This window comes from Dromiciops gliroides, chromosome 1 (genome assembly GCF_019393635.1).
Source record: "Dromiciops gliroides isolate mDroGli1 chromosome 1, mDroGli1.pri, whole genome shotgun sequence".
In the NCBI taxonomy this organism is placed as follows: Eukaryota; Metazoa; Chordata; class Mammalia; order Microbiotheria; family Microbiotheriidae; genus Dromiciops; species Dromiciops gliroides.
Window position 1 is genome coordinate 708,006,039 of NC_057861.1, and position 27,073 is coordinate 708,033,111.

Consider the following 27,073-nt stretch of genomic DNA (forward strand, 5'->3'; position numbering starts at 1 on the left):
CCCTTAAGCACTAGTTCCTCTGAGTAAGATGAAAACAAGAAACTTGTCTGATCAATATAGCAGCATTGATGGAAGGTGTGCCTAGCATTAAGGAGGGAGGGGGGAGGTCTGGAAAGTCCTCCTAGCTGGGAGGGTCACTTTAGAGGAGAGGAAGTGAACCTGACATGTGTCCTTTGTCTCTTCCGTTTCCCCCTACCCCATCGCCCCCTTTCCCAGATTTCTTGGTCCCAAAGGGGTTTTAGTTTTGCTTCCTTGTTTCAAAGTCGGGAGTGGCCTGAAGTGCCTTACACCAATGAAATCACAAGGCTCTAACCGCCCCGCCCCGGGGTTGTTTTTTTTTCCAATGTAGGAGAATCAATTAGTGAGTCAACAATCATTCATTGAAAGTCTGATGGTGCCAAGCCCTCGGTACTAGAAGATGAGGATGCCAAAAAAGTGAGCCGGTGCTTGCTCACCCCCAGCGTCTATTCTTTAATGATTAGCATTTGGACAGGTTTGTAAAATGCTTTACAAATGCATAAGTAGGAGGCAGCTAGGTGGTGCAATGGATAAAGCACTGGCCCTGGATTCAGTAGGACTTGAGTTCAAATTCGACCTCAGACACTTGACACTAGCTGTGTGACCTTGGACAAGTCACTTAACCCTCAGTGACCCTTTAAAAAATGCGTGAGTAGTACTTATTCACTGTTATTAATTTACAATACACATCTTAAATAAATTTATTTATTTAAAACAATTTAAATATTATATACTATATAAATTGATTTAACTATTTTATAATTTAATTTATTAAATTAATAGTAAACATTTTATTATCACAACCACCCCAGAAGGCAGGTACTTTTATTTATTCCCATTTTATAAATGAGGAAACTAAGGCAGGCAAAGAGTGAATCAAGCCACTTGTCCCAAGTCACACAAGTTATGTTTGTGATCAGATTTGAATTGATAAATATTTTTTATTTATTGTTATTAATTTACAATCGATTTAACCTCGTTCTAGTCTCACATCGATCCTGAATGGTATTTTATCCCCATCTGGCGGCAGAGGGTCAATGAAGCCGCTTGTCCAGTGACTTTGAATTTATCCCTCTTGCCTGTTTCATGTCTTGCTAGTCATTTATGATGTTTGCTCTGGTTCTATCCGTCTCTTGGTTCTCCCAGTTGGAGTTTTCTTGGCAAAGATACTGGAGTGCTTCGCCCTTTCCTCTCCAGCTTATTTTACAGATGAGGAACTGAGGCAAACAAGATTAAGTGGCTTGCCCACCGTGTCTGAGGTTGAATTTGAACTCGGGTCCTCCAGACTCCAAGGCCCTCGCTCTCCACACTACGCCACCAGGCGGGATTAAAGGGGGGGGGGGGGAATCGGAGGGGGAGGGAGTAGGGGCCGGGCCCGTGTAGGGCCCTGGCCACCACGATCCTCCGGCCGCCAGGTGGCGAGGCAGGGCGGACGCCGCTTCTCCTCCCGCCAGACGCCCCTTCTCTTTCTCCCGCCCCACTCCTGGCGGAGGAAGCCAGCGCCGCACCTGCGCAGTGGCCGCTCCTTCCTCCACCTCTTCCCTCAGTCGCGGCCACGGCTCCGGCCGCCCGCCAGTCCGCCCCATGTCATGTCGCTGCCTATCTCGGGGGTGATGTTCCGCCAGATCCTGGCGAACTTCCCCGAGAACCTGAGCCTGGCCTTCGCCTATGGCTCCGGGGTGTACCGACAGGCTGGGCCCAACGGCGGCCGCCAGGTGAGCCGGGCCCGGCCCCCGAGGGCTCCTCCCCCCGCCGCCCCCCCACCCCCCAGGGACCTCAGCCACTGGCCGGTGCCCCCATTGCCCAGAGAGGGACAAGCAAGGCCGGGAGAAGGGCGGGAGGGGGCGAAGCTCGGCCGGGCCTCCCTGCCCACTCCGGGTCCCCACGCCCCCAGCCCACGTGCGCCTGTCAAGTGCCGAGAACAGAAGGGAAAGGGGAGGCGGGGGTCCTCAGTCCCGACACCCAAAGGGTCCCTGAGATGTCAAGCCCCCGCCGGAGGTCACCCAGGTAGAAGGCGGAGCCGGTTCAAAGCCACGCCCCCTGGGCTCGGCCTTGGTGCCTGGGGGCCCTTCCTGCTCTGCGCCTCCTGCCCTCCAGCTCTCTGGTGCTTCCCCATCCCCTACCCCCCTTCCCCGCGTGCTCCCCTCTACCCCAGGGGCTCCGTAGCCAAGCCACGGGCGAACGCCCTCTCCGCCAGCAAAAGCAAAGCTTGGGAGAAAAAGGGGCGGCGGGAAGGGAAGGAGTCAGGTCAGCCCTGCGGGCACCAGGAAACCCAGCCAGGATCCTCTTCTGTATTCTGATTTTGTCCAACCCCGCCACTGTTCTGCCTTAGACTCAAAGGGGAACCACATTTCCGACTAATACAATATCTTCTGACCTTGAAAGGAAGGGAAGGCAATCCATCCAGTCTTATAAGGAGGCTGCCATTATAGGAAACTGAGGCCCACAGAGGTTGTGACTTGTCCAGAGTCATACCGGTAGTAATTAGCAGAGGCAGGAGTGGAGCGTGATGCCTCCAGACTCCAGGGTAGTTAAGCCCTTTGGTATTTAAACCAGGTCATCTGCTTTGGCTGACATCTGGGTCCTGAACAGATTTTTGTCCAGGGTACTCGTAGTTAACCTGCATCTCTTCTTTTTCCTCTGCCAGAATGTCATGCTGGACTTCGTGTTTTCAGTAGATGACCCCATAACGTGGCACTCAAAGAATTTGCAAAAAAACCGCAACCACTACTCCTTCTTGAGATTTTTTGGGCCAAAAGTCATCACCAAAGTACAGAATAACTATGGAGCCGGAATCTACTACAACACCATGATAACGTGTGCTGGTAAGGTGAGTAACTGCAGGCTCTGGTTCTGATATGGACATTAGGCATCTTTGGTGTCAGTATCCCTGGTTATCAGGAATCTTGGTGAATCTAATTTAATTAAATTTATATTTATCAGTAAGTAGTGAATAAAGTAGGGAAGGGATTCCAGTCACTAACTACAGTTCTGGTTTGGGTAAGTGGTAACAGGGACTGACTGAGAAGGCCTAGACCTGTTACATTGTCTTCCTACCGTACCGTAAAGATTTTCTCACTTGAAAAAATATTTGTTGAGATAATTGAAAAAAAATTAAGTATCTGTCTTCAAGACAGACCATCCTTTCTTCCTTCCTTCTTCTTTACAAATAGGATGGACACCCACCAGGGCCTTGTGGTTCACACAAAGCCAAAGGATGCTTTGGTATGTCAATGGTTAAGCCCTTTGTGAGCTCAGGCATCTTTGCTTTTGGACAGCTTGTGTTGGACTAGTGGGGTTAGATCCTAAAAGAAGACCAGTAACAGTAGCAACTTGACCAATAGCAACAAACTGGAGCAGAGATTTAGCATCAGAAAGGACCTAAGTGGTCCTCTGAGCCAACCTTCTCCTATTAATTTATTTTTTAAGCTCCCCCGCCCCCCCCCCCCCCCCCGGCTTCTTTTAAAGATGAGGAAACTGAGGCAAAGAAAGGGGGTGATTTGGCCAAGGTCACATCGATAACAAATACAGAAGCAGAATTCAAACCTAGGCCTCTCCCTAGCTACCTCTCTCTTCCTCTGCCACATTGCTTTGATCCATATCCCATGTGTCCTAAGTGCACATTTCAAGTGTAAGGCCTTTTGGGACAATGGAAGCCATAACACTGTCCTGCCAGGAAAGCTGGTGTCCTGAGGGAGGCAGAGCCTGGGGGATCAGGAAGAGGCTGATCATGGCCAGCCAGGGCCCATCTAAACCTTGAAGTTGGCACTCAGCCGTGCCAGACAGACAAGAACTCAGGGAGCACAGGATCCTGGGGTCAAAGGGACAGCATAATGTCTTATCAGGAATAGCTGACATCGATATGGTGCTTTAAGATTTTCAAAACACTTTGAACTTTATTTCATTTGAGCTTCACAATAACCCTGTGAGATGGGTGCTACAAATATCCCCATTTTACAGATGAGGAAAATGAAGTGCAGAGTCACAAGGTAGTGTTCGAAGCAGGATACAAAGGGATGGATGAAAGAATGAGTGAAAAATCATGTTTTAGGGGCAGTTAGGAGGCGTAGTGGATAAAGCAGTGGCCCTGGATTCAGGAGGACCTGAGTTCAAATCCAGCCTCAGACACTTGACACTTACTAGCTGTGTGACCTTGGGCAAGTCACTTAACCTTCATTGCCCCACAAAAAATTAAAAAGAAAAAAGAAAAATCATGTTTTAAATGTTCATCATGGGGGGCGGCTAGGTGGCGCAGTGGATAAAGCACTGGCCCTGGATTCAGGAATACCTTAGTCCAAATCTGGCCTCAGATACTTGGCACTTACTGGCTGTGTGACCCTGGGCAAGTCACTTAACCCCCATTGCCCCGCAAAAAAAAAAAAAAGTTCATTATGTACAAAGCACTGGAGATGTTAATAGAAAAGTAAGACAGTCATTCCCCTCAAGCCCACATTCTAATGGGGGAGACAGCAAAGAGAGGGGGAGTTAGTTTTGGCTACAAGTCAAGTCACGGCTCCTTCGGACCTGGCATTCTGCACTAAATTGCACTATTCATATAGAATACACATCAAGGACTAAGAAGTCTTTTTTGTGGGGTGGGGGGGTGGTAAGGCAGTGAGGGTTAAGTGACTTGCCCAGGGTCACACAGCTAGTGTCAAGTGTCTGAGGCTGGATTTGAACTCAGGTCCTCCTAAATCCAGGGCCGGTGCTTTATTCACTGCGCCACTTAGCTGCCACCTGGGACTAAGAAGTCTTAAGGTTGGGAGGTTAAGGCAGGAGCCATAGGCCAGGTATTGTGGATCAAGAGCTCAGCCAGAGGGCCTGGTCTACAGGAGCCAGGCCTCAGGCAGGGAGGCTGGAGCTCTGAGGGGTCCTTCTGGCAACAGGGATATAAGGTGAGCAGGAATAAGAAAAGAGCCCGTACTGAGCCACCTGTTGCCTTCTGAGGTTTTATACCTCCTTTTTATGGGTGTTGGGGGGGACTTCCTGAGCACAAAGTTCTTCTCTCTTACCTCTATGAAGCAAATTGTTGAAGTATCGTCTCCACTTTACACAGGAGAGAACTAAGTCTGAGAAAGGTTAAATCATTTTTGCCCAGTTGCTGCACGGCTAAGTGTCCGAACTCGGACTGGAGGCCAGGGCTTCTGTGGCCAAATCCAGGTCTTTGTGCATTCTCTCTGCTGCCTTGAGCCCCCCTTTGAAGGCAGGGATCCTCGCCCCAAAAGATCAGTGGTTTGGTAGAAGTGAGAGGGCAGAAAGCAGAGTTGTCCCTGGTGACCGAAGGTTTACTGTCTGTCTGAGAAGTAGTTCATAGGTCACATTCAAGGTGAGCAACATTCTGAAAGTCATTTCCATGTGAAGACATTTCCTTGGGATCTGGTGTTCTTGGAATGTGCCATCAGAAGTGACTCCAGAAGTCCTCCTTTTAGCCACCTTAGGAGCTGGGAGGCATCTCGGGGCTAATTTCATCCCGTGCCCTTGTTTGACAGATGAGAACATTGCTGCTCTAAAGGGCTCGCCCAAGGTTCTGTAGCTAGTTAACAGCAGAGACGTGCCCAGTAGCCACATCACGGGGCTCTCCATTGGAGAAGGTGGAAAGACTGAACTTGACAGGCTCCAGGGGCCCTTCCAGCTCTAAGCCTGTGATCTGAAGGAGGAATTTGGCACCTTCCAAGTGGAGAGGTCACGTGCAAGTTAGGAGAAGACTAAGACTACTCTGGAAACCCCAGAGTGGAGTGGACGGGTGTGGGAGTTGGCTCAACTTTCAACTCTTCTGTTGCTCTTGGGCTTTAGCTCCCTCCATTGTCAAATGAGAGGGTTAATCTCAGTGACCTCTTACGCCCCTCGTGGCCACCCCCTTCGTCCTAAGTCATTAGGACATTTGGCTGGCATTTCAGCCCCACCACATAACAGGCCTAAGCTATGTCTAACTATTGCTGGTTTCTATTTCCAGTGGCCCATTGCAGGAGCCCAGCAGAAGCCACTGAGTCAGAGTAGATAACAATGCTGGATCCACAAGTGAGTGCCTGCAGCCTGAGAGCCCCTTAAATCCTTGCAGAATGCATTGGCTCTGCTCCGTACTTGTCTCCAGCTCTCAGCAGAGCTGGTAACCCCCATCACTCTTGTGCTGCCCAGTGTCTACAGACGGCTTCTCCCACCATTGCTTGATATTGACCAGAGGTTCGGCAGGCAAGGGGGCCGTGGCCTGCACTGAAGCTCCTTACCACTCACCTCCCTGGGGCCCCCTGGGTCCTGCTGACCTTTGAGAGAATTCCTTCATTCCCTAAATTGTGTGCTTTCTTGACAAAAGCCCTGTGTGACCTGAAGCCAGTCGTGCCTGGGCCTCATTTTCCTCATCTGTAATGGGAGGGGTTTTGATTAGATTAAATATTGTCCGGCTTTTTTGTGTTATGGACCCTCGCAGCGTCATATTTTTAAATACATGGGATTACAAAGGAAAACAATTGTGTTCAAATGTAGTTTGCGGACCCCAGGTGAAGAATGCCAGGAGTAGAAGGATCTAAGGTTCCATTCAGCTCTAAATCCTACACTGTAAGAGCTGTGCGATGTGTGTGCGCGCGCACACACTTGTGTGTGCCAGAATAGGTAAAGAACCGGTGATTTTGTTGGCCTGCAAGTGTCTGTGTGAGGAAACTTCCTCTACCGAAGCAAGTTGGCCCCTTTTCTTCCCAGAGCTTAAGTGACAGGGTTTCATGGCCAGTATGTGTCAAAGACACAACTGGAACTCTGAGTTTTCCTGGCTTTGAGACTCCCTCTCACCATTACATCACAGTGTCTGTGTCTAGCTCTGCCCATAACTATAATCTCAGTAGAAATGATTTCTTTTTCCTCTGATAGAGAATGGAGATGGTCTTGAAAAGCCAGCTGTAGAACCAAATGCTCTCTACTGAATCCTGTTTTTCTAGTTTTCACATATGTGAATTAATGAAAATACAGTTTTATAATAGAAGTGTGTGTATGTCCATAGTTTTATGATTAACATACATGTATGTAACTATGGGCAGATAACATTTAACTCCCCAACCCTGGTCTCCTCTTGTGTAAAATAGGCTCCCTTATTTATATAGCATTTTTTTTTTGGCAGGGCAATGGGGGTTAAGTGACTTGCCCAGGGTCACACAGCTAGTAAGTGTCAAGTGTCTGAGGCCGGCTTTGAACTCAGGTCCTCCTGAATCCAGGGCTGGTGCTTTATCCACTGCACTACCTAGCTGCCCCTTAGGCTCCCTTATTTAACATGCCTCACAAATTTGTTCAAAAGAAAGCACCATGTAAACAGTGGGAGCCACGTAAATGTGAGCTCCCTGGATTATTGTTAGATCACACTGTGATCTCTGAGCTTGGACTTTCACACTGACAAAAGGGATGTTCCCTGAGCGCTTTGGGACAAAGCACCAACAGCGCCCTTAAGCTGGCTGCTTCTCATGCTGGACATTCTGGTCTTATTTACTTCACCACCCAACGGGTTAAGGAAGGTCCCATCTTTAGATGGAGTTTTTCAGAATGTCATCTTGCTTTTCAGCCTCCCCAGCCCCAAGCCCACCTGCAGTACCCCAGTCAACTAGTCATTGAGAACATAAGAATACCAGTGTATCACCTGTCTCCTTTGTAAATGAGTGTAAGAGGAAGCTCACGACCTACACAAGAAGTCTCATTTCTGTCTGTGACTTCTGTATTTCTACCTCCATGCTAGACTAGAGCCTTTCGCTATTTAGTCTCTCCACTACCCCTGTTTAGTCACCCAGTCACAGGAAATAAAATCCTCTCTCAGTTAGGGTTCTCCTGCTTCCTCCTTTCAAAGACATCTCTCCCCACCTGCCTCTCCTTTGTTCACCTCCCAACTCACTGTTCTTTTACCTCCTTTCACTCTCTTCCCAGGCATTCTTTACTCAAGCATACTTTCACTGGCTTTTGTCCCCACCCCTTCCATTGTACAACTTTCATTAATACATGTCTAGATCTTCACAAACTAGCACCTGTAATTTCACATTCACATTAGGCATTTACAATAATCACTTATTGATACCAGCTTTGAAGTATGTGAGGCACTTACCATGTAGTAGCCTTGGGAGGTGGTTTCTGCCTACAACAAAAAAGGGAAACCAACATTTGGGAAGAAGGGCTAATCACAGCTTATTTCTATTTTGTTAATGATTTTTTTTTGGTGGAGCAGTGAGGGTTAAGTGACTTGCCCGGGGTCACACAGCTGGTACGTGTGATGATTTGTTTTCAAAATGTTCCTGCACAGGATGCCAGTTTGTTTTCACAGTTCACATTACCCTAAGCTTATCTTTCATTTGAAAACCTTTTCAAATAATTTTACACGCCCCAATAAACACATCCAGCTTCTATTCTGAGTATATATAATTATGGGCCAAAGGAGATAGACTTCCCCATCAGAGGTTTGTAGCTGCTTTTTGTACTTATGAAGCCCAAGCAGAATGCTTTTGGGTGTGAGAGTAGATGAGTACAAGACAGCCTGTAAGTATTTGTAGCTACAGATAGGATTATATAAACTAGGAAGGATTTATAGCCAAGGCTTTACCCTCGTTATCATCGAAATGAGGTTGGCCATAATTGGCAAATGTTTTTAGCACTGATAAAGGGGAAATTTTATTAATTAGAAAAGTATTTGAAAATCCAGGGATGCTGCAGAATGTCAGTGAAAGTTTTAATGTGGTGAAAATGACTATCTGTAGTGTGGTGAACTGGCCTAAGCTAAGAGGCCTAGGGCCTAGGTCCAGCTCTGTGATGTTAGGAATCTCCTCGGGCTTCCTTGCCCACCACTCTGAAAAGTGACTCAACTGAGGTTGGACAAGGTCACCCAAAAGGGCTTCCTGGGGCTGGTCATTTCACTGCCATACCCTTCTGTCTTGAAGAGACACTTTGAGGGTTCCAGGAAGCTAACATGGATTCGACTGGTGCATTTTGTCTTTAAATAAGCTAACGGTATGTGTTGCTCTTTTTTCTCCCACAGCTCATCAAATATGGGGTTATTAGCACTGAAACCCTAATTAAAGATCTGCTAAATTGGAATACCTTATATGTTGCTGGACGCCTACAAAAGCCGGTGAGTGACTAAGCTGCTTTCTCCTGAAAATGCCAATGATTCCAAAACTTAGAAATGAGGTCCAGGGCTCCAGGTGGCCCACCTAGCTTTGTCATTACATTCTGAACACACTGCTCTCTGTTTATTTGTTGAGAAAGGTGGGCTTTGTAATCAATTCAACAACCAATTCACAGAATGTTTATTAAGCATCAACTATGCTGGACACTGATAATTTCTGGAGATGGGAATAGAGAAGACTCCCTGTCCTCAGGGTTTACATACCTACTTCTACCCAAAGACTCTTCAACACCTCCCCTCTACCCCACCCCTCCCCCCAGAATTTATTTGCCAGAGAACCTGCTGTTGCATCCCCCTCCTGGGATCATTTTGTTTTTGTCTTCATAGCCTCAGTACCTAGCGCTGGCCAAGACATAGTAGGCCCTTGGTAACTACTTGTTGGGATGGGATGGGAGGGGAGGGGAGGGGAGGGGAGGGGAGGGGATGGGAGGATGTAGGGGAGAGTGACAAGAATTGTTATGGCAGGTAAAGAAATATGATACAAATTGCAGGGTGTGTTAGGGGCAAAGGAGAGAACATAAGAGATTGTGGAAGTGTGAGGGACAGAATGTATTCCAAGTCGGGAAAGTCTTCATGATGCCACTGCACTCCCATGTCTGCCCAATGTTTTCCAGGGAAACGTCACACCTGTGTCTAGGGGAAATCAGCCAGTTTGCCACAGTAACTTAGTATTTGTATCCATGAAGTCTTCTCTCATTTAGGTTCAGTAACTTGTAAAGCACCGAGAGGATTAAATGAAAAGAGTGGCCACATGGTGGAGAGGAGCATCCGGGGCTGTAGGAGAAGTCGATATCGCAGGCGGCCTCACAACTGCATAGAGCAGAAGTAACTTTGCCTCGCTGGCCCGTTCTTTGGGAGACTCCCAGCATGTGGGAGGGTGGGGAAGGCTTTGAGAAAATTTACTGCAGTTCAGCTGTAGTGAGTGACCTGGGTTTTCCCCTCCTGTCTCCCTTTGTGATGTGGTGCCCCAGAGAGGCAATCATGAACTCATTTGGTATCTTGTGTGCTTCCCTGGGTATCTCCCATGATCCAGTCTGGCCTGTTCTTCTCTCCAGTCAGAACAGAGGATCCGTGCAAGAAGGGATCTGAGTGTTGACAACATCTCCTGCAGATTCAACCTGTAACTGCATATCTGACTCCACAGCTAAGCTCAGTTTCCATCTATTGTGGAAGACTGACCAGTAATAGACATCTTCCTGTTACAAGCTCTTTGGATTTATTATTTTATTGTATGTGTCAGATAAGTAGGGGCAGCTAGCTTCTGTTAATAAAGACGAAGTGTAAGGGTGAGCATTCCTCAGTCATTAGAATTGAATTTATCTCTTTACAAAGCAAATGATAGTGAGCAATCCCCAGGAGCTGGGAAAAATGTCTATGAGTCACTGAATATGTGAGTCCTGCCCCTAGGTGGCAGCAAATAGGGCTCAAGCTGACCGGCCACCTCCAGCCAAAAATGATTGATCCCTTGTAAGTGGAACCAAGACTTTCCAGGGGGCATGGTTGATGGTGAAAAGGCTCCAAAAGCAGGCTTACTTGCAATTTTGTGTCTTGGAGAGGACGGAGATTGGATTCAGTTGTTTTGGCTAAAATGATTTTGCTGTCTCCAAGAGATTCTTGACTTAGAGTTTGTTGAATAGATAGGAGGCTTGGTAGCTTTGAAAATATAAAGGATAAAAAGGTGTGCCTGGAGGTAACTGGTTGAACAAAATCCAGTGTTTTGGAAGAGCAAGGTTTAAATTGAATTTTGTTGTTTAAAACACATGTTGCCCTTTGACTCTAATTTCAGATGTGGTTTATTTTTGGTTTTGCTTGGTCTTCCTTTGGCAAGGTTCCTTATACTAGCCTGAAATTTCTCTGCCTTCTGTCCTTTTTGACAAGAAAAAAAACACAAACAAACACATTTAAATGTTCAAAAGAATGCTGAATCTGTAAATCAGTCCCCAATGTGAAGAATCATTGCTTAATTTGTCCGTTTTTTAAGTTTGGGGTGTTTATTTTTTTTTCTATAATGGGAAATTTTTTTCCCAAGTAACTTTTTTTGACATATTACTTATGCTGAAATCATTGTCATAATAAAAAGTGTTTTACTCACTTTTTTAACTGCTATATATTTCATAGAATCAAAAATTTTGAGCTCCAAGAAGACTTTAGAGATCCGCTAGTCTAATTATCACTCTTAAGATCCAGAGATATAAAGGGACATTTCCTTTTAAGGTTCCAGCCCAGGGGCAACTAGATGGCTCAGTGGATAGAGCACCAGCCCTGAAGTCAGGAGGACCTGAGTTCAAATCCGGCCTCAGACAGTTGACACTTACTAGCTGTGTGACCCTGGGCAAGTCACTTAACCCCAATTGCCCTCACCACCCACCACCCCAAAAAATATTCAGCCTAGTTAAAGTCATTCATTCAACTGTATATCTAACAAGTTATTTTTTTTTTCTTTTACCTGATAATGTGTGGCTTTCATGATTTTCCTCATTTGGATGGTCTCCAAGAATGTAAGGCGGGGGGGGGGGGGGGGAGGGGGGGGAGTGAAGAGACCAAGGTTCCTGGGTCCAGGTTCTGCCACCCACCCAGCAATGGGACCTTGACCCAAGTTATTTTCTCTCTCTCTTCCTCAGTCTTCCTCATCTATGAAATGAGATTCATCTAGTTAGAAAATTCTCCCTTAGTAAAGCTTTCATCCTTCTAGAATCTTGAACAGTTTTGTTCATGGTCTAAATGGAAAAGTCCTGAGCAATAGAACTATTTTCTTAGTGGTTAAGGATTCGAACACAGGGCTCAGGCCTTAGTGGTCTCCGTGGCTATAACATTGTTGCTGTTTGAGTTGAGTTCTTCATGTAAGGAGGTTGAAGAGGAAACTGTGTGTCAATTTTCCCTTTTCCTGTGTTCAGACATGCACACCCATCTCCCTATTAGTTCACTCTTTTTTAAATAGCTCCAAGTATAGTCGTCCCACCCTCTCTCAAAGATTTTCTTCATGGCCCTAGGGCTAATGTTAGCCCGGCAGTTCAGGTCAGGCCATCTCTAGTGAGGTACAAACAGCTATTCACAAGTAGGAGAACTCGGCTTTTTCCCAGGCCTCTTGGGCAGCGCCTCAAGAGGTCACTGGCACCACACAGCAGGGTTAGGAAGCCAAGTTCCCATTTCACCTAACATTGAAGAACCAGAGCGACACAATGGCAGAGTCATCCAAATTTGGCTCAAGTACAGACGCTTTGTTTTTCACAACCATAACCTAAAAAAAACTTATTTGTGACGACCCCTCATTTGAAAGAAAGAACTTAGAGAACAAACTAATGTATTGTTGAACATCAACTAAAAAACCAAGCAACCCTCTCCCCAAAAGGACTGCTTTGTGTTGTTTATCTGATGTTAACAGCTAAATATCTCAGTGTCATCGATGTGGAGGAACCAGGCAAAAGAGAAACTAAGAAAGGCAGCCTGATGTAGTGGGAAATGACAGGATTACAAATCGGGGGCTGAGTCCTAGTACCATTCTACTACTCACAAGCTGTGTGGCTTGGGGCAAGCCTCCCCATCACTCTGTGGGTGCGGGGGCTCATCCATAAAGGTGTTAGAATCGCCCTCCAAGGAACCTTCCAGCTCTAACTCTGTGAACCTGAGCCTGATTTGGAAACACTGGGTGTTATCCTGATTTTTCCAAATGATTCATATGCCCTTAAGTAAATCGTACTTTGAGTCTGTGACTTGGTTTTGCTATTTGTTAAATGGTTGTTTTTAAATCCTTGTAATTGCACAAGTATCTATTAAGATTGTCTCATTGTGGCCTGGAAGTGACAGAATTTTTGCCAGGAAAACACAAGTTCTGGCAGGCCCCACCAATCTGAGAAAGCTTCGAGTTTGAGCCTGGCAGTGAACTATATCTTGTGTCAAAGGCTCAGTCTAGTTAAGGTTCTGAAAAGTTCATCATTGGAAGGTCATTCCTCATGCTGAGTTGAATTTTTTTCAAACATACTAACTCCTACAAGCAGCCTGTAGTTACTTACAGACCAGAACATGGTCCAGGTGAGCTGAGAACATGCCTCTCCTTAAATCTTACCACCTGGAACCCCCTGAAGCTTGGGATAATGCATGTGGGAGGCAGTGCCCCACTTTAAGAAGGAACCATGTCACCTTGGATCCCCTGAAGCTTGGGACAGTGCATCAAGGAAGCAGTGCCCCACTTTAAGAAGCAGTCAAAAGTCAAGAAATAGGCTAGCAAGATGAACAGACAGAAAAAGGTGCAGACCATAGAAAGTTTCTTTGGTATCAAGGAAGATCAAGGTGCACCCTCAGAAGAGGATAGAAATGTCAGGGCTCCTACATCCCAAGCCTCCAAGAAAAATGAATTGGTCTCAAGCCATAGAAGCACTCAAAAAGGACTTTGAAAATAAAGTAAGAGAGGTAGAGGAAAAATGAGAGTGGTGCAGGAAAGTCATGAGAAAAAAGTCAGCAGCTTGAAAAGCCAAATGGAAAAGCTCTCTGAAGAAAATAACTACCTAAGAATTAGGATTGAACAAATGGAAGCTAGTGACTTTATGAGAAACCAAGACACAATAAAGCAAATCCAAATGAATAAAAAAATAGAGGGCAATGTGAACTATCTTCTTGGAAAAACTGCTGACCTGGAAAATAGATCCAGGAGAGATGATTTGAAAATTATTGGGCTACCTGAAAACCATGATCAAAAAAAGAGCTTAGACATCATCTTCCAAGAGATTGTCAGGGAAAATTGCCCTGATACTCTAGAAGCAGAAGGTAAAAATAGAAATCGAAAGCATCAAGCATGCTAACTCCTACACACTCTTTACTAAGATATTGAGGGGAGTTGTGATTGGCTTCCTGAAGGGAGCACCTGTGTCAGTGAAATCACAGGTCCCCAAAGCTTGAAATCATTCCATGAAAGGCACAAGGAAGGGATGAGGTAATAGGACAGTAATCACCACCACCACCATAATCACTAGCTTTCCTACTGTCCGGCGCTTTAAGGGCTATAAAGCACTTTACAAAGCATTATCTTCAAACTTGAGGATGTAGGTGCTCTTATTATCTTTGTTTCAGTCTATGAGGAAACTGAGGCAGACAGAGGATCAGTTACATGTTGTGGATTAAAGTGTAAGAAGAAGGGAGAGGTGGGTGGAGGCTAGGGTATAAATGCTTTCAGTGCCAAACAGAGCATTTTGTATTTGTACCTGCAGGCAGTGAGGAACCACTGGAGTTTATTGAGTGAGAAGGTAGCATACATTTTAGGGAAATCACTTTGGTAGCTGAATGGAGGATGAATTGGAGTGAGTAGAGACTTGAGGCAGGCAGACCCACCAGCTGCTATTGCAGTAATCCAGGTATAAGGTGATGAGGGCCTGCATAAAGGTGGGGGCAGTGTCAGGGGAGAGAAGGGGGTTTATTTGAGAGACGTTGCAAAGGTGAAATTGACAGGCCTTGGCAACACATTAGATTTGGGGGTGAGACATGGTAAGGAATCCAGGATGACTCCTGGGGTATGAGCCTGAGGGACTAGGAGGATGGTGTTGCCCTTTGTGGCAATAAGGAAGGAAGGAGAGAGAGAGGGTTTGGGGGAAAGAGAATGAGTTCAGCATAAGATGTTGGACATCCAGTTTGAGATGTCTAGAAAGTAGTTGGAGATGCTAGATCATAGGCCAGCAGAGAGATGGGACAGGAAAGGTAGATCTGGTAATTGTCAGCATAGAGATGGTCATTCAATCCACAGGAGCCGATGAGATCACCAAGGGAAGTAGTACAGAGGGAAAAGAGCAGAGGCTCAGGACAAAAACTGACCTATAGTCAGAGGGCGTGATCTGGAGGAGGATCCAACAAAGAAGATAAGAGGGAGGAGAAGCAGGAGAGAGGGTGTCCTGAAAACCTAGAGAGAGGAGAGTATCAAGGAGGGAAGAGTGGTCAACACAGTAAAGGGCTGTAGAGAGAGAGGTCAAAGAGGAGGAGGATTGAGAAAAGGCCATTGGATTTGGCAACTAAGAGGTCATTAGGAACTGAAAAGAGCAGGATCACACTGCCTTTTGTGAGGATGTAACTTGAGGGATCATTCCCATGCACATAGCTGAACATAAAAAGAGGATTCCCTGTATCTCCATTACATACTGCTTGCTTGGGGAGGGGGGGGGGCGTCATTTTTGAGAATATTAGGGTTAAGTGACTTGTCCAGGGTCACACAAGTCGTCAAGTGTCTGAGGCTGGATTTGAATTCAGGTCCTCCCACTTGAGAGCCTGTGCTCTACTCACTGTGCCACCTAGTTGTCCCACACTCCTTGCTTTTTATAAAATATGTAATAAATTCTTCACATTACTTTCACAATTGCCCTAATTGTCTGTACTTCCTTTTGCTCTTGATCTAGTTGGTGTAGAGGTACAGCCAGTGACAGGGGCCAGGCAGGAAAGGCAGAGTATAGGGAGGAAAGAAACAAAAGGGGAGGCTCAGACCCAAGTCTACAGGCTTTCTGCCCTTCTCTTCCCTCAGGTAAGAATCCTGTTCTTGAGGGAGAACACCAAGCTCCGGGCCGCTCTCGAATCCAACCTGGAAAGTGCTGTCACAGCAGCTTTTCTTATGCTCCCAGAAAGCTTCTCTGAGGAAGACCTCTTTGTGCAGATTGCCGGACTCTCCTACTCGGGTGAGTGAGTGTGTGTGTGTAGGAGTGTGTGCGCACACTGCCAGGAAAGCAGATGAGGCCTCGACTTGGTGATTGGTGGAGCATTTGCATCCAGCTCAGCCTCCTTCCCCAGCCTCCTGCTCTTTAGCATTTCATTTGGGGCCTAGACGCTATCAGTGACCTTTTCCAGCCTTATTTCCCATCACTCCTGAAAACAGCCCCTTGGTTCTTGTGTTTTATTACTGTCCCTTAATCATCCTGCTTGTTACACCTTCATCCTTGCTTTGGAGGCCACCAGATGAGTCAGCGTACAGAGCAGTGGGCCTGGAGGCAGAGAGAGCTAAGTGTAAATCCAGCCTCAGATACTAAGATGTGTGACCTGAGACAAATCCTTTAACTTCTGCCTCAGTGTCCTTAACTGTGCTATGGGGATGATAATAATAGCTGTGAGGATCGAATGATCCTTTTATCCTTTGTCAGGTGCTTAGTGCAATGCCTGACACATAGTAAGAGCTGTATAAGTCAACATCTGCTCTTTTCCCTTCCCCTCTGGACAGCATGGTGCCGTGGGGAGATCATTCTCTTTGGAGTCAGGAGACCTGGGCTTAACTAAATATATACAAGGCACCGCCTCATAGAGGAAGTGAGGCCTGAACTTGGCTTGGAAAGAGGTTAGGGATCCTGTGAGGTAGAGCTGAAAAGGAAGTGAATTCTGGGTGCACAAGCAGGAAGGTAGGAGGCAACCACTAGCAGGCTGTTTAATTGGAAAAGAGGGTAAACAAAGAGGGGGAACAAAGTAAGAGTGGAGAAGTGGGTGGGATCTGGCTTGGAGGAGAACCTTCCCTGCCAAGCTAGAGAGAGATTTCTGTTTCATCCCAAAGGCAGTAGGGAGCCATTAAAGATTTTGAAGGAGTGAGGGGTGGGAGGACTTCCTTTCTCTGAGGTTTGGACCCTGAATGATAGATAACATACATCCCTCCTCGCTCCAAATCCTGGGGCCCTCTATGCTTATAAGAACCTCTTTCCCTTCCTCCTACTCTCCTAGACAGCCTTTAAGGGCCAATCGAGCTCCTCCTCCTAAAAGAAGCTTCCAGATGGCCTCAGCTTCCATTATAGCCCATTTCTCTTCATTCCTCCCTAAGCACATGTAATGTGCACCCCCCCCCCACACACACACACACAGTTTAGCTCCCAATTACACTGACTCATTGACAATTAGAGGTGTTGTTCACTGCTTCACATCCCTCATCAATAAAATGAGGTGACTGAACTTGATGATGTCCAAGGGCCCTGTCAGCTCTAAATGCCACACTCCCGTGTGGTCTCTCCAGCCAGATTCCAAGCTCTGTCCTTGAGCACAGATGTCCTGGGTGGTCTCTGTCTTTGACGTGCCCCACCACAGCTAGCTCAAGTCCCCAGTATATAATGGATGCATCCTAAGTGCCTATTTGCTGCCAGGCCAGGGTCTACCTCTCGGGTTTTCCTTCCTCAGTTTCCAAAAGCCCAATCTGAATTCCTGTGGCGCAAGGTGATGAACTACAATTTCATGTTTTCTGTTGCTTCTGGCATCTCCTCGAATCCAGGAGGACTAATGTTTTATGAAACTTCTGCTTTTATACTTTTCTAAGCTAAAAAAAAAAATCTATCTTAGGGCACAGTGACATTGATAGAGCATTAAAAACAGAAACCTGGGTGAAATTAGATGGCCAGATGAATCTTACCAGGACTGAGATGGTTGCTGCTATTGTGTGGAGCCTTAAGGTCCCCGTGGAATGGCTCTCTTGTGTCAGATTAGAGAGCAGATTTACTCTGCTGGAAGATTCTGAGCCTTTTTCTAGGAATGAGACAAAAGTTAAGGAAGCTCCCTGCTCAGTGAACAGGGACTGAGGAGCAATGGAGCCTGTCAGAGGACACTTCCTGGTGTGCACACAGTTAAAGCTGATTGGCCCAGGCAACAGGGTCTCTTGACCAAAGCCAGCACTCGTCCCCTCTGTGCCGCCTCCTTCTGTCTCATCATCCCATTTGACACTTCAGATGTTGCAGCTAATTGACATATTTTGAATTGAACATTTCAGAAGTTTTAAAGGTTGTTTTGTAGTAAATTTGTCTCATTTGGCAAAGCTGAGCCTTTGCTAAGTTCCTACAGGGAGCCCTTTTTCTTCCCCAGAGGTTACTTGTCAATTCGTCATTTTTAGGAATGCTCAAGGTGTGATAGAAGAGTGCTTTGCCAAATGGACTCAGTAAGTCAGCAGGGAATTCATTCCCTCTAGAACTGACAAATTGAAAGCCTTTCCCCACAAAAAGCTTTCAGTTTTTTGCATTCCCATACAGGGCAGGCCAAAAGGCATGAAGGGATTTCAATATTTAATAACTCCTTTATTTTTTGTTTGTAATTTTCAATACCATAGCATCATACACAGTACATATAGGAAATGAACTTATGTCATGTGTGAAAAGTCAACTCTCGTAAATGGTGAAAAATAAAGAAAAAATAATTTTCAAAAAGTTATCGAAACATGACTTTTGACCCACTCTGTGTAACTCTGAAAAAGGGAAAGAAAAGCCAACTCAAGATCATGTTGATATTTGCATCGGCCATTTCCTTCCCCCACATTTTGTATTTTCTCTAGAGCAGTAGGGATAATGCTTCAAACTTTGCTAGAAAGCCTGGCTTAGATTGGCTTTGTCCAGGTGAGAACTAGTTTGCCGCTCTAGCTCGTGTTGTGACTGTTGGGTACTAGAGATACAGTATTATTGGAATAAAAAAAGAACAAGCTCAGAAAAACTAGCCGCTCGTTAATTACCTGTCGTGACAGTGCCCAGGCAGCCGTTACTGGCCACAAGGTAAGCTAAACGTGAACATCTCTGACCATAAACATATGGATGCTGCTAAGAGGATATCTGGGTGCATCCTGAGTCCAACATGATTGGGTTTTAGATTGCCCAACATCTTGTATTTGGGGGTTTCCTAGTATGAATAGTGCAGAGTTAATAGTAGCATGAATACCAATTTTCAGTATTTCTATGATGCTGCCACCTTTGCCCGGCTGTGGGTCTCTATAAATGAAAAACTGCTTCTTATGTTCACTGATGGTCAACGCTGCCTGTAGGTTCCTTCATTTATTTGGTTCAGAGAAGACCAATAATAAAACCATGCTGTCTTAGTGACATTTGTTGGGAGCTGAGCCACACATGTCTAAGCTTTTTTGCCCTGCAGAGAAAGTGATCCCAACTCCTTTAATGCAGAATGTCTTCCTATTTCTGCCGTCATTCACTCTTCCTGGAGCATTAGTTATTTTGGTTTTAAATGTTGTTTTAAAAACACACACACACACACACATGTCCTGTGAAGTCTGGGCTCTTTTCTTTTCCTTGTGGTTTTGTTTGGCAAACTGAAGGGGAAAGAACAGGAAGAGCCCTTAGAATTCAGTATTGCCAGATGGGCAGTCTGGGGAAGGGGGCTCAGTCATTCACTGTACCATTCTTCCCTTTCCCATCAAGTCTTCTTCCTCCTTGTACAGTGACCATTCTTTCAGCCAGAGAAGCCTCAAGACAGACCTGAAAAGGAACCCCAAGCTATCGTACACCCATTTATGTGCTGTAGGCTTGATTTGGAGTTTGTGGGTTCTCATCAAGGGTTTTTTCCTTTTATTATGACTAGGTGACTTTCGGATGCTGATGGGAGAGGAGAAAGGGAAGGTGGTGAACATTGTGAAGCCCAACATACCTCACTTTCGTGAGCTATATAGTAAAATCCTACTAAAAAACCCCCAAGTGCTATACAAACAAACTCAAGGCCGACTAGAGGTAATGTGTCTATATCCTTGTGTTTCAGTTCTTTAAGACTGACATTGTATCAGTCTGAGTGTCCTTCATTTGTGCAGATCAAAGCCTTTCTTTGATGGCCTTCAGCATTTACTGGGGCCTGAAAACGTATCACCTTGACCCAGCCTGGTGATGTGTCTTTCCAGTTTGATAGGACTTGGCAGGGCTGGAGAAGGCAAGCTGTATGATACCCATAAAACGTGATGTCATGCAAAACATATCTCCATATTATCCATTTTGGAAAAAAAATGGAGGGAGGGGTAAGAAACATAAAGTAAGTGAGGAAAGTCTCCACTCGATTCATCGGTTCTCTCTCAGGAAGTGGATAGCATTTTTCATTATTTGACAGCAAACTTCAAATGGATCTGTGATCTCATTGGTGTGAGTACTCCTGGCACTGTTATAGTTTGTAATATGATCATTAAATGGATTTTTTAAAGAAAAAGAATGGACTGATTGGTAGCTAGTGAACTCCCTGTCAGTAGAGGTGTTCAAAGATTTATTTTCATCTCTCAGGGATGTTGTAAAGAACCAGCCTTCATTGCATTTGGAATCAGCCTCAACTGGCATTTCTCAGACAATTCTTACATGAACAGAAGGGTTCTTTGAAGGCAGAAGTTGTAATGCCAGATGAGCATATATAACAGTTCTGCTTTGCTCTCTGTGTCAGCTGTATTTAATGTGTCCGTCCATTCAGGCAGCATAGGGAACCCGTGGAAACTGGTTGAAATTGATCACTTGGCCGAAAAGTTGGTTTCTGCTGATTGAGAATCAGTCTTTAAATATGTCCATTAACAACTGGCCCACATTTATTTGTTGGTCAGTCTTCCTCAGCACAGTACATACAAATTAAGCAGTATCCATTTATATTCACAGATGTTATTGTGGCCATGCAGTTCATGGATAATTGAGTTAAACTTGGAGAATTTGAATAGTCAAGATAACTAAAGTATTAGTAACCAAGGCTGTAACAATGAAATTAGTAACTACAAATAGTTTTTGAATCTAGAATCCCAGATAATAGTGCCTGCCTTACAGGGTTGTTGTGAGGACAAAATGAGATATTTGTGAATTGCTTTGCAAACTTTAAAGTGCTATCTAAAGGTTAGCTATTATCTCTAATTTGGGTTTGCTGCTAATGATCAGGATGTGAAGTGTGTTATGCCACCAGATTTTTAAAAAATAATTCCAGGCTTCTAAGTTACAAAAACATTTACAAACAAAACTCTAAACTCTTTAAAGCAAAATGTGATGATCTCTAAACATTGTTGTTAGATGAACTATAATGCATTGTCTTCTTCAAAAGAAAAGAGTGTATTAGTTACTTTCTGTCAATTCTTTGTTTCAAGATGAAAAGATGCGACTAGGTTGCCATACATATGTTCTGTTAGAGGAGTTACTATCCACGCCAATGAGATCACAGACTTACTAAAAGAAAGATTCCTGAAGAGAATTGATACATTAGGCCCAAGTAAAGAGCTAACCCCTTGGGCTCCGTGGGCCAACCATCCTGCTTCCTGAATCTCTGTACTCACTTCTGTCAAGTAAAACTGTTTTCATGCTAATATCCCTGAGGACTGGGCCCTGCAGAGGGAAAAGCACGTGCGGACGGGGGGTCTGGCAGTGTGGACACTAATCCCAACTCTTCTCCGAACTTGTCATGTGACTTTAGACAAATCATTTACTCTCTCTGGGCCTTCACCTGCTCATCTAACAAATAATTGTAAGCCCCTTGCCAACCCTGATCTGCAACAGGCCCATGATTTTGTGAGAATAAGTTATTATGTAACCATCCTCCTGTCTCATTGTGATGTGTAGGTGACTGGGTTCTTGGAGGCTCTGCCCACCAAGCACAGGGCCCTGGCCAGACCTGCCAGAGTGCAAAGGCCTGATATAGACTGTATGTCTCTTGTCCTAGGGCCAGCCTAGCTTAGCTCAGAGAGGCTCGTCACCTGGAGGGCTGGAGGGTGGTGACTTTTTTGGCCACAGCTTCCCTTGAAGACCATCTGCTAAGGTATGGAGGGAGAGCCCAGCCCCATGAAATCCCAGGTCCCTCGAGTAGTGAAACATTAAGTAGCCATGATGTTGGTTCTGCAAGGATTCCTCTCGGGGGTTTGTTCACATAGGCCAGTGATGGGAAGGGGTGTTACTATGCACTTGTAAGCACCTCTAATCCAAGCCCTTCACTTTGCAGTTGGCAAAACTACAGCCCAGAGGGAGAATTAATTGATTTTACCAAGCAGAGACCAAGGCTTGGCCAGCTCACCGCCTCAAAATTGTTAGATTATTTTCTACCAAGGACAGTGAATGGGATAAAGCAAATAAGCATTTTTCAGTGCTTAGATTTTTGTCCTTTGTATGGTTCAGATTTAAACTTATTTAAGCAGGATTTAATAGGATACATTGTAAATGTGGTTCATTTAAGATGATTTTAATCAGTCATAATATTTTTAAATTATAACAACATTCTCTGTATTGAAGAATCATTAAACCAAATATGAAATAAATCTTCAAATAAGACCCTAAAATTCAAATTATTTATATTTTGATTTTAAAACTATAATGTATAGTTTTATAATGTATTATAAAATTTTGACAAAGTAATAATAATAACAATACATATATTCTATTTCCTCTTTTATTTTATTTATTAATTTTTTTTCGTGAGGCAATTGGGATTAAGTGACTTGCCCAGGGTCACATAACTAGTAAGTGTTATGTGTCTGAGGCTGGATTTGAACTCAGGTCCTCATGAATCCAAGGCCGGTGCTCTATCCACTACACCACCTAGCTGCCCCTCTATTTCCTCTTAAAGAATCCTTCTATGTACTTGCCATGGTCTTTTGCTTTTGTGGTGTTAATGTGTCTGGTGGGGTTGTGCTAAATCTTTTTGTAGAGGTTTTTCCATAGCTCTTTGTAGTCTGTTTACCCCTTTTTTGCAACACAATTGTACTCTACTCTATCAATATGCCATGATTAATTTAATCATTCCACAATCATGAGACACATAGATTGTTCCTAATTTTTCACTAATTTTCACTAATTTTTCACTATTATACGTAAAGAGAGCTGTGTTGATTTTCAACAAAGGCATAAAACTGAAAGTTTTCACCTAGGCTTTGTTTGTCCTTTACCCAGCATGTTATATTTTCTTTACTAAATTGGTGATTTGGTTCTGTTCTATATGTGGACAAGAAACAGTTATTAGCCCTCAGATAAAGCTCTGTCATGAGTGAAGAATGCAGCTTCGGCCTGCCCCTCCTCTCCATGTCCTTCCATAAGTTTGCCATGGGATTCCACCCATTATGTTTGATGGAGGCCTTGCTCAATTTTTCTTGACAGTGTAAGCTATCATTGGTGTACATGGGCTACCCAGCAGTTGTCACTCATTTTACTGTATGATTGACCCATCTTTCTGGGCAAATGTTTCTCTGATGATATCTGTTACTCTGGTTTAATCACTTAAATAAAAAATTCAGGAAGAACAAATCATTTTAAAAATTAGAATATAACTATTGACCTTATATCTTTGAAGTCATATCTCTCTTCAGAAATGCAGTTTTATTTATTCATTCAACAAATACTAAACACCTACTATTTATATGACAGAGTTATTCCTTTTTGCTGTGGTGTTCTGGCAATAAGTTAGGCACTGTCCACATGCTCTAGGAATCCGTGGTCTCAACAGAAGCCTTACATCTAGTGATTTTGGATTTGAGGCATCGTAGTTCTCTTCGAGAACGAAGGACAAACAAATAATCTAGCAAGTTTTGTGAAAGCTGAGAGGTGTAGTCTCTGTGTTCCTGGTCTACACTCTGCTCTTTACCAAGGAAGGGCCGACCCTGTTCACCTGCAGCTGCACACACTAGCACTCCTCTTTGCTTTGGAACTGTGACCCAGGGCCCCTGCTCTCTTGTGACCAGTGCTCCTCTGTGACCCAGACGCATGTATGGATAGTAGAGTGTCCAGTGCTAGCAAAAGGTTCCCTGAATCTCTCTGAGCAGTTGTCATACCCCCTCATCGACTCTGGGCCAAGAGCACCCAAGCTGCTGCTACTGTCCCCCACTGTATGGGCTCCAGACAGACCTCTACCCCAAAGTTACAGACTTCTCCTGCCTGCCTCTAGTTTTCTTAGATTAGAAAAGTATCTCACTCCAACTTTTTGTGGGCTCTGCCACTGCAAAATTTGATTTGAGGTGTTATGTTACAGTTGTTTGGAGGGGAATATTGGGAGACTATAGCTGGGTGGCTCCCCCTAATTTACAATCTTGGTTCCACTCCACCTGAAATACAGTATTTAAGAAAGTAATAATCAGTTCCAAGTGTCAGATGCTTAGTAAACCATGATGTCAGTTGTCTTAACCTTAAACCTAAAGAACAAAACAAAAACTGGCCTTTGAAAGGGAGGTTTTTTTTTTTTTCTGTAGATATGAAACAATATGGAAAAGCGCCTGTATTGAAGGGTCACATAATTCTCTACATCTCTGCACTCAGCCCAGGAAAAGAGTGGGAGAGCCTGCTTAGTCTTTGTTGTTGTTGTTGTTTTTGTTTTTTGGTGAGGCAATTGGGGTTAAGTGACTTGCCCAAGGTCACACAGCTAGTAAGTGTTAAGTGTCTGAGGCCAGATTTGAACTCAGGTACTCCTGACTCCAGGGCCGGTGATCTATCCACTGTGCCACCTAGCCGCCCCGAGCCTGCTTAGTCTTATGAGGGTGGGTGCTTGTGTAACAGAGCCGCTTCTATAGCTTTGGTTGATTGTCTTCAGAACGCTTCCCTGACCAATTTTTTCATTATCACAATTATTGTTATTGTTAACTCAGATAGATAAAAGCCCAGATGCCCAGTTCACTCAGCTAATGACTTTGCCAAAAACCCTGCAGCAAGAAATAAGTTATCTTATGGACCCTCCAGGGAAAAACAGAGATGTAGAAGAAACTTTATTACAAGTGGCTCATGATCCTGATTGTGGGAACGTGGTACGGCAAGGTAGGTTTTTTAATTTGTCATCAAGGAAATGTTCGCCCTGGAAAAGAAAACAGATTATGGATCTTATTTTTACTTGGTCATCTAAAAGGGAAAGTATCCTTTAGATACGATCTTTAAGAAAAAGCACCAATAATTGGAGGTTATTCTTCCAAATGTATGTTTTTTCCTCCCACCCCTTTTTGGAAGGGTGTGTAATATCCCACACTCAGTCCCCAACTTCTTCAAAGAGCTAGAGGGAGATATCCTCTTATGAATTCTTGTGATTGACTATTAAAAATAAAAACTATACTAAGGTGTTCTAGGAGCAGTAATCTGGGCTAACAAATGGAAACTAATAATAATATCTAAAGCACTTCAAGGCTTACAAAGCATTTACAAATATTATCTCGTTTGAGCCTTACCACAACACTGAGGTGGGGGCTATTATTCCCGTTTTTCAAATGAGGAAATTGAAACAGAGAGGTTAAGTGATTACCCAGGTGGCATAGCTAGTAAGTATCAAAGGCAGGTTTGCACCCAGGCCTTCCTACAGCCTTGAAAATATTTCATAAGCTATGAATAATGCCTCATATTAGCTTATGAGACTAATATTCAATGTAAAATAAAGCATTAGAAACATGTTTCCTTCTCAGGCTGTTAATTTCATTTCATAAGGTAATCCAGGAAAGAAACAGGAAACTGAAGATGCCACATTTTCAATCAATGTTTGTATTGTCATTTATTTATTGAGATACATTATCTCATATAAGTTGTAACATATATGAATGTTACCTCAGTAAACACTTCCAGATTACCAGAGCATATATACCCAGATCAGTGGCCAATTCAGAATTCATATCTTTTGAAGCATTATTAAAAGTTCCTGGACAAATGGGGTTTTTTATGAGGTTTTGTCTCTTTTCGTGACCCAATTTGTAATTTAATAGTTGTTATCTACTCAAGTCAGAGAAAGGCTAAAAATACTGGTCGACATTCAGGACTGGGCTGTTAATGGAGTTTTTGTTGCTTTCCAGGACTTAAAGCATTTAACACATATTTGATAAAGATAATTGAATAAGGAGCCTTTAACAGATGTAAAATCTATGTGACATTGAAACAGAAATTGCTTTTGTGAATTTTATTGGGCCCATGACAAAGCACACTATCTTCAATTTAGTCTTTAAGGCTTTTCATATGACTAACACCTGTGTTTGATATTCTTTCTGGGCCCAGGACTTTCAGGAATTGTGAGACCTTCTAGCGTAATGCAGAGCACCAAAGGAATCCTAACGGCTGGTAAGAAAGAACTTCAGAAATCACATGTCTGCCGTAGCCCTTGATTTCAGGGACGGCACTGCCATCGGTCAAATTCTGATTGTTACTCATCTCTGAAACCTTTGTTAAATGCCTCCTTGGTCATGCCTTGCACCAGTTGGCACATTGGGGAGGACCCAGAGATGGAGGTCATTTTTTTAATTTAGAATTTTATTTTTCACAAATTACATATAAAAACAATTTTTAACGTCGATTTTTAAAACTTTGTCTTCCAAATTCTCTTCCTTCCTCCCTCCCCACACCCCCCCTTAAGAATATAAGTTGTACATATGTAGTCATGCAAAACATTTCCACATTAGGTTGTGAAAGAAAACAGACCAAAAAAACTTAAGAAAAAGGAACTAAAAAAAATTATGCTTCAATTTATATTTAGATACCATCAGTTCTTTCTCTGGAGATGGATTGCATTTTTCATAAGTCCTTCAGAATTGTCTTGGATCATTATATTGTTAAAATTAGCTAAGTCATTCACAGCTGATCATCTTACACTATTGCCAGCACTTTGTATGCAGCACATTTCCCTTTGCATCAGCTCATCTAAGTCTCTCCAGGTTTCTCTGAGAGCATCCTGCTCATCACTTCTTATGGCACAGTTAGTGTTCCATCATAAGCTCATCCCATAATTGGCTCAGCCTTTCCCCAATTGATGGGCATCTCCTCAATTTCGAATTCAACTTTTTGTTTTTTATCTTTTTTTGGATACTGACCTAGTAGTGGCATTACTAGGTCAAAGAGCATGCATGGTTTTATAGCTCTGGCCATAGTTCCAAACTGCTCTACAGAATGTTTGAATCAGCTTACAACTTCACCAAGAGTGCATTAATGGGGGTGGGAGGTGGGGGGCAGCTAGGTGGTGCAGTGGATAGAGCACCAGCCCTGGAGTCTGGAGGACCTGAGTTCAAATCCGGCCTCAGACATATGACACTAGCTGTGTGACCTTGGGCAAGTCACTTAATCCCAATCGCCTCACCTAAAAAAAAAAAAGAGTGCATTAATGGGCAGCTAGGTGGCACAGTAGATAAAGCACTGGCCCTGGATTTAGGAGTACCCGAGTTCAAATCTGTCCTCAAACACTTGATACTTACTAGTTGTGTGACCCTGGGCAAGTCACTTAACCCTCATTGCCCTGCCCCCCCCAAAAAAAAAAATTTAGTGCATT

At 44.2% G+C, this 27,073-nt stretch overlaps 1 protein-coding gene across 6 annotated transcripts in view; it reads left to right on the top strand.

Annotated features, from left to right (window-relative positions):
* Positions 1-1,524: 1,524 nt before the first annotated feature.
* The window catches only part of TAMM41 (TAM41 mitochondrial translocator assembly and maintenance homolog), a 32,997-nt gene continuing 7,448 nt past the window's right edge, over positions 1,525-27,073 (top strand). Inside the window, exons 1-7 of one of the 6 annotated variants that reach the window (XM_043977888.1) lie at positions 1,525-1,733; positions 2,666-2,848; positions 9,014-9,106; positions 15,660-15,810; positions 19,451-19,596; positions 24,435-24,600; positions 25,813-25,875. In XM_043977888.1, coding sequence (XP_043833823.1) covers positions 1,608-1,733; positions 2,666-2,848; positions 9,014-9,106; positions 15,660-15,810; positions 19,451-19,596; positions 24,435-24,600; positions 25,813-25,875 — 928 coding nt within the window. In that variant the 5' untranslated portion in view covers positions 1,525-1,607. Of the gene's footprint in view, positions 1,734-2,665; positions 2,849-9,013; positions 9,107-15,659; positions 15,811-19,450; positions 19,597-21,532; positions 21,629-24,434; positions 24,601-25,812; positions 25,876-27,073 lie in introns of those variants that run through there. The other 5 variants (XM_043977883.1, XM_043977884.1, XM_043977882.1 and 2 more) reach the window with 5 other exon arrangements.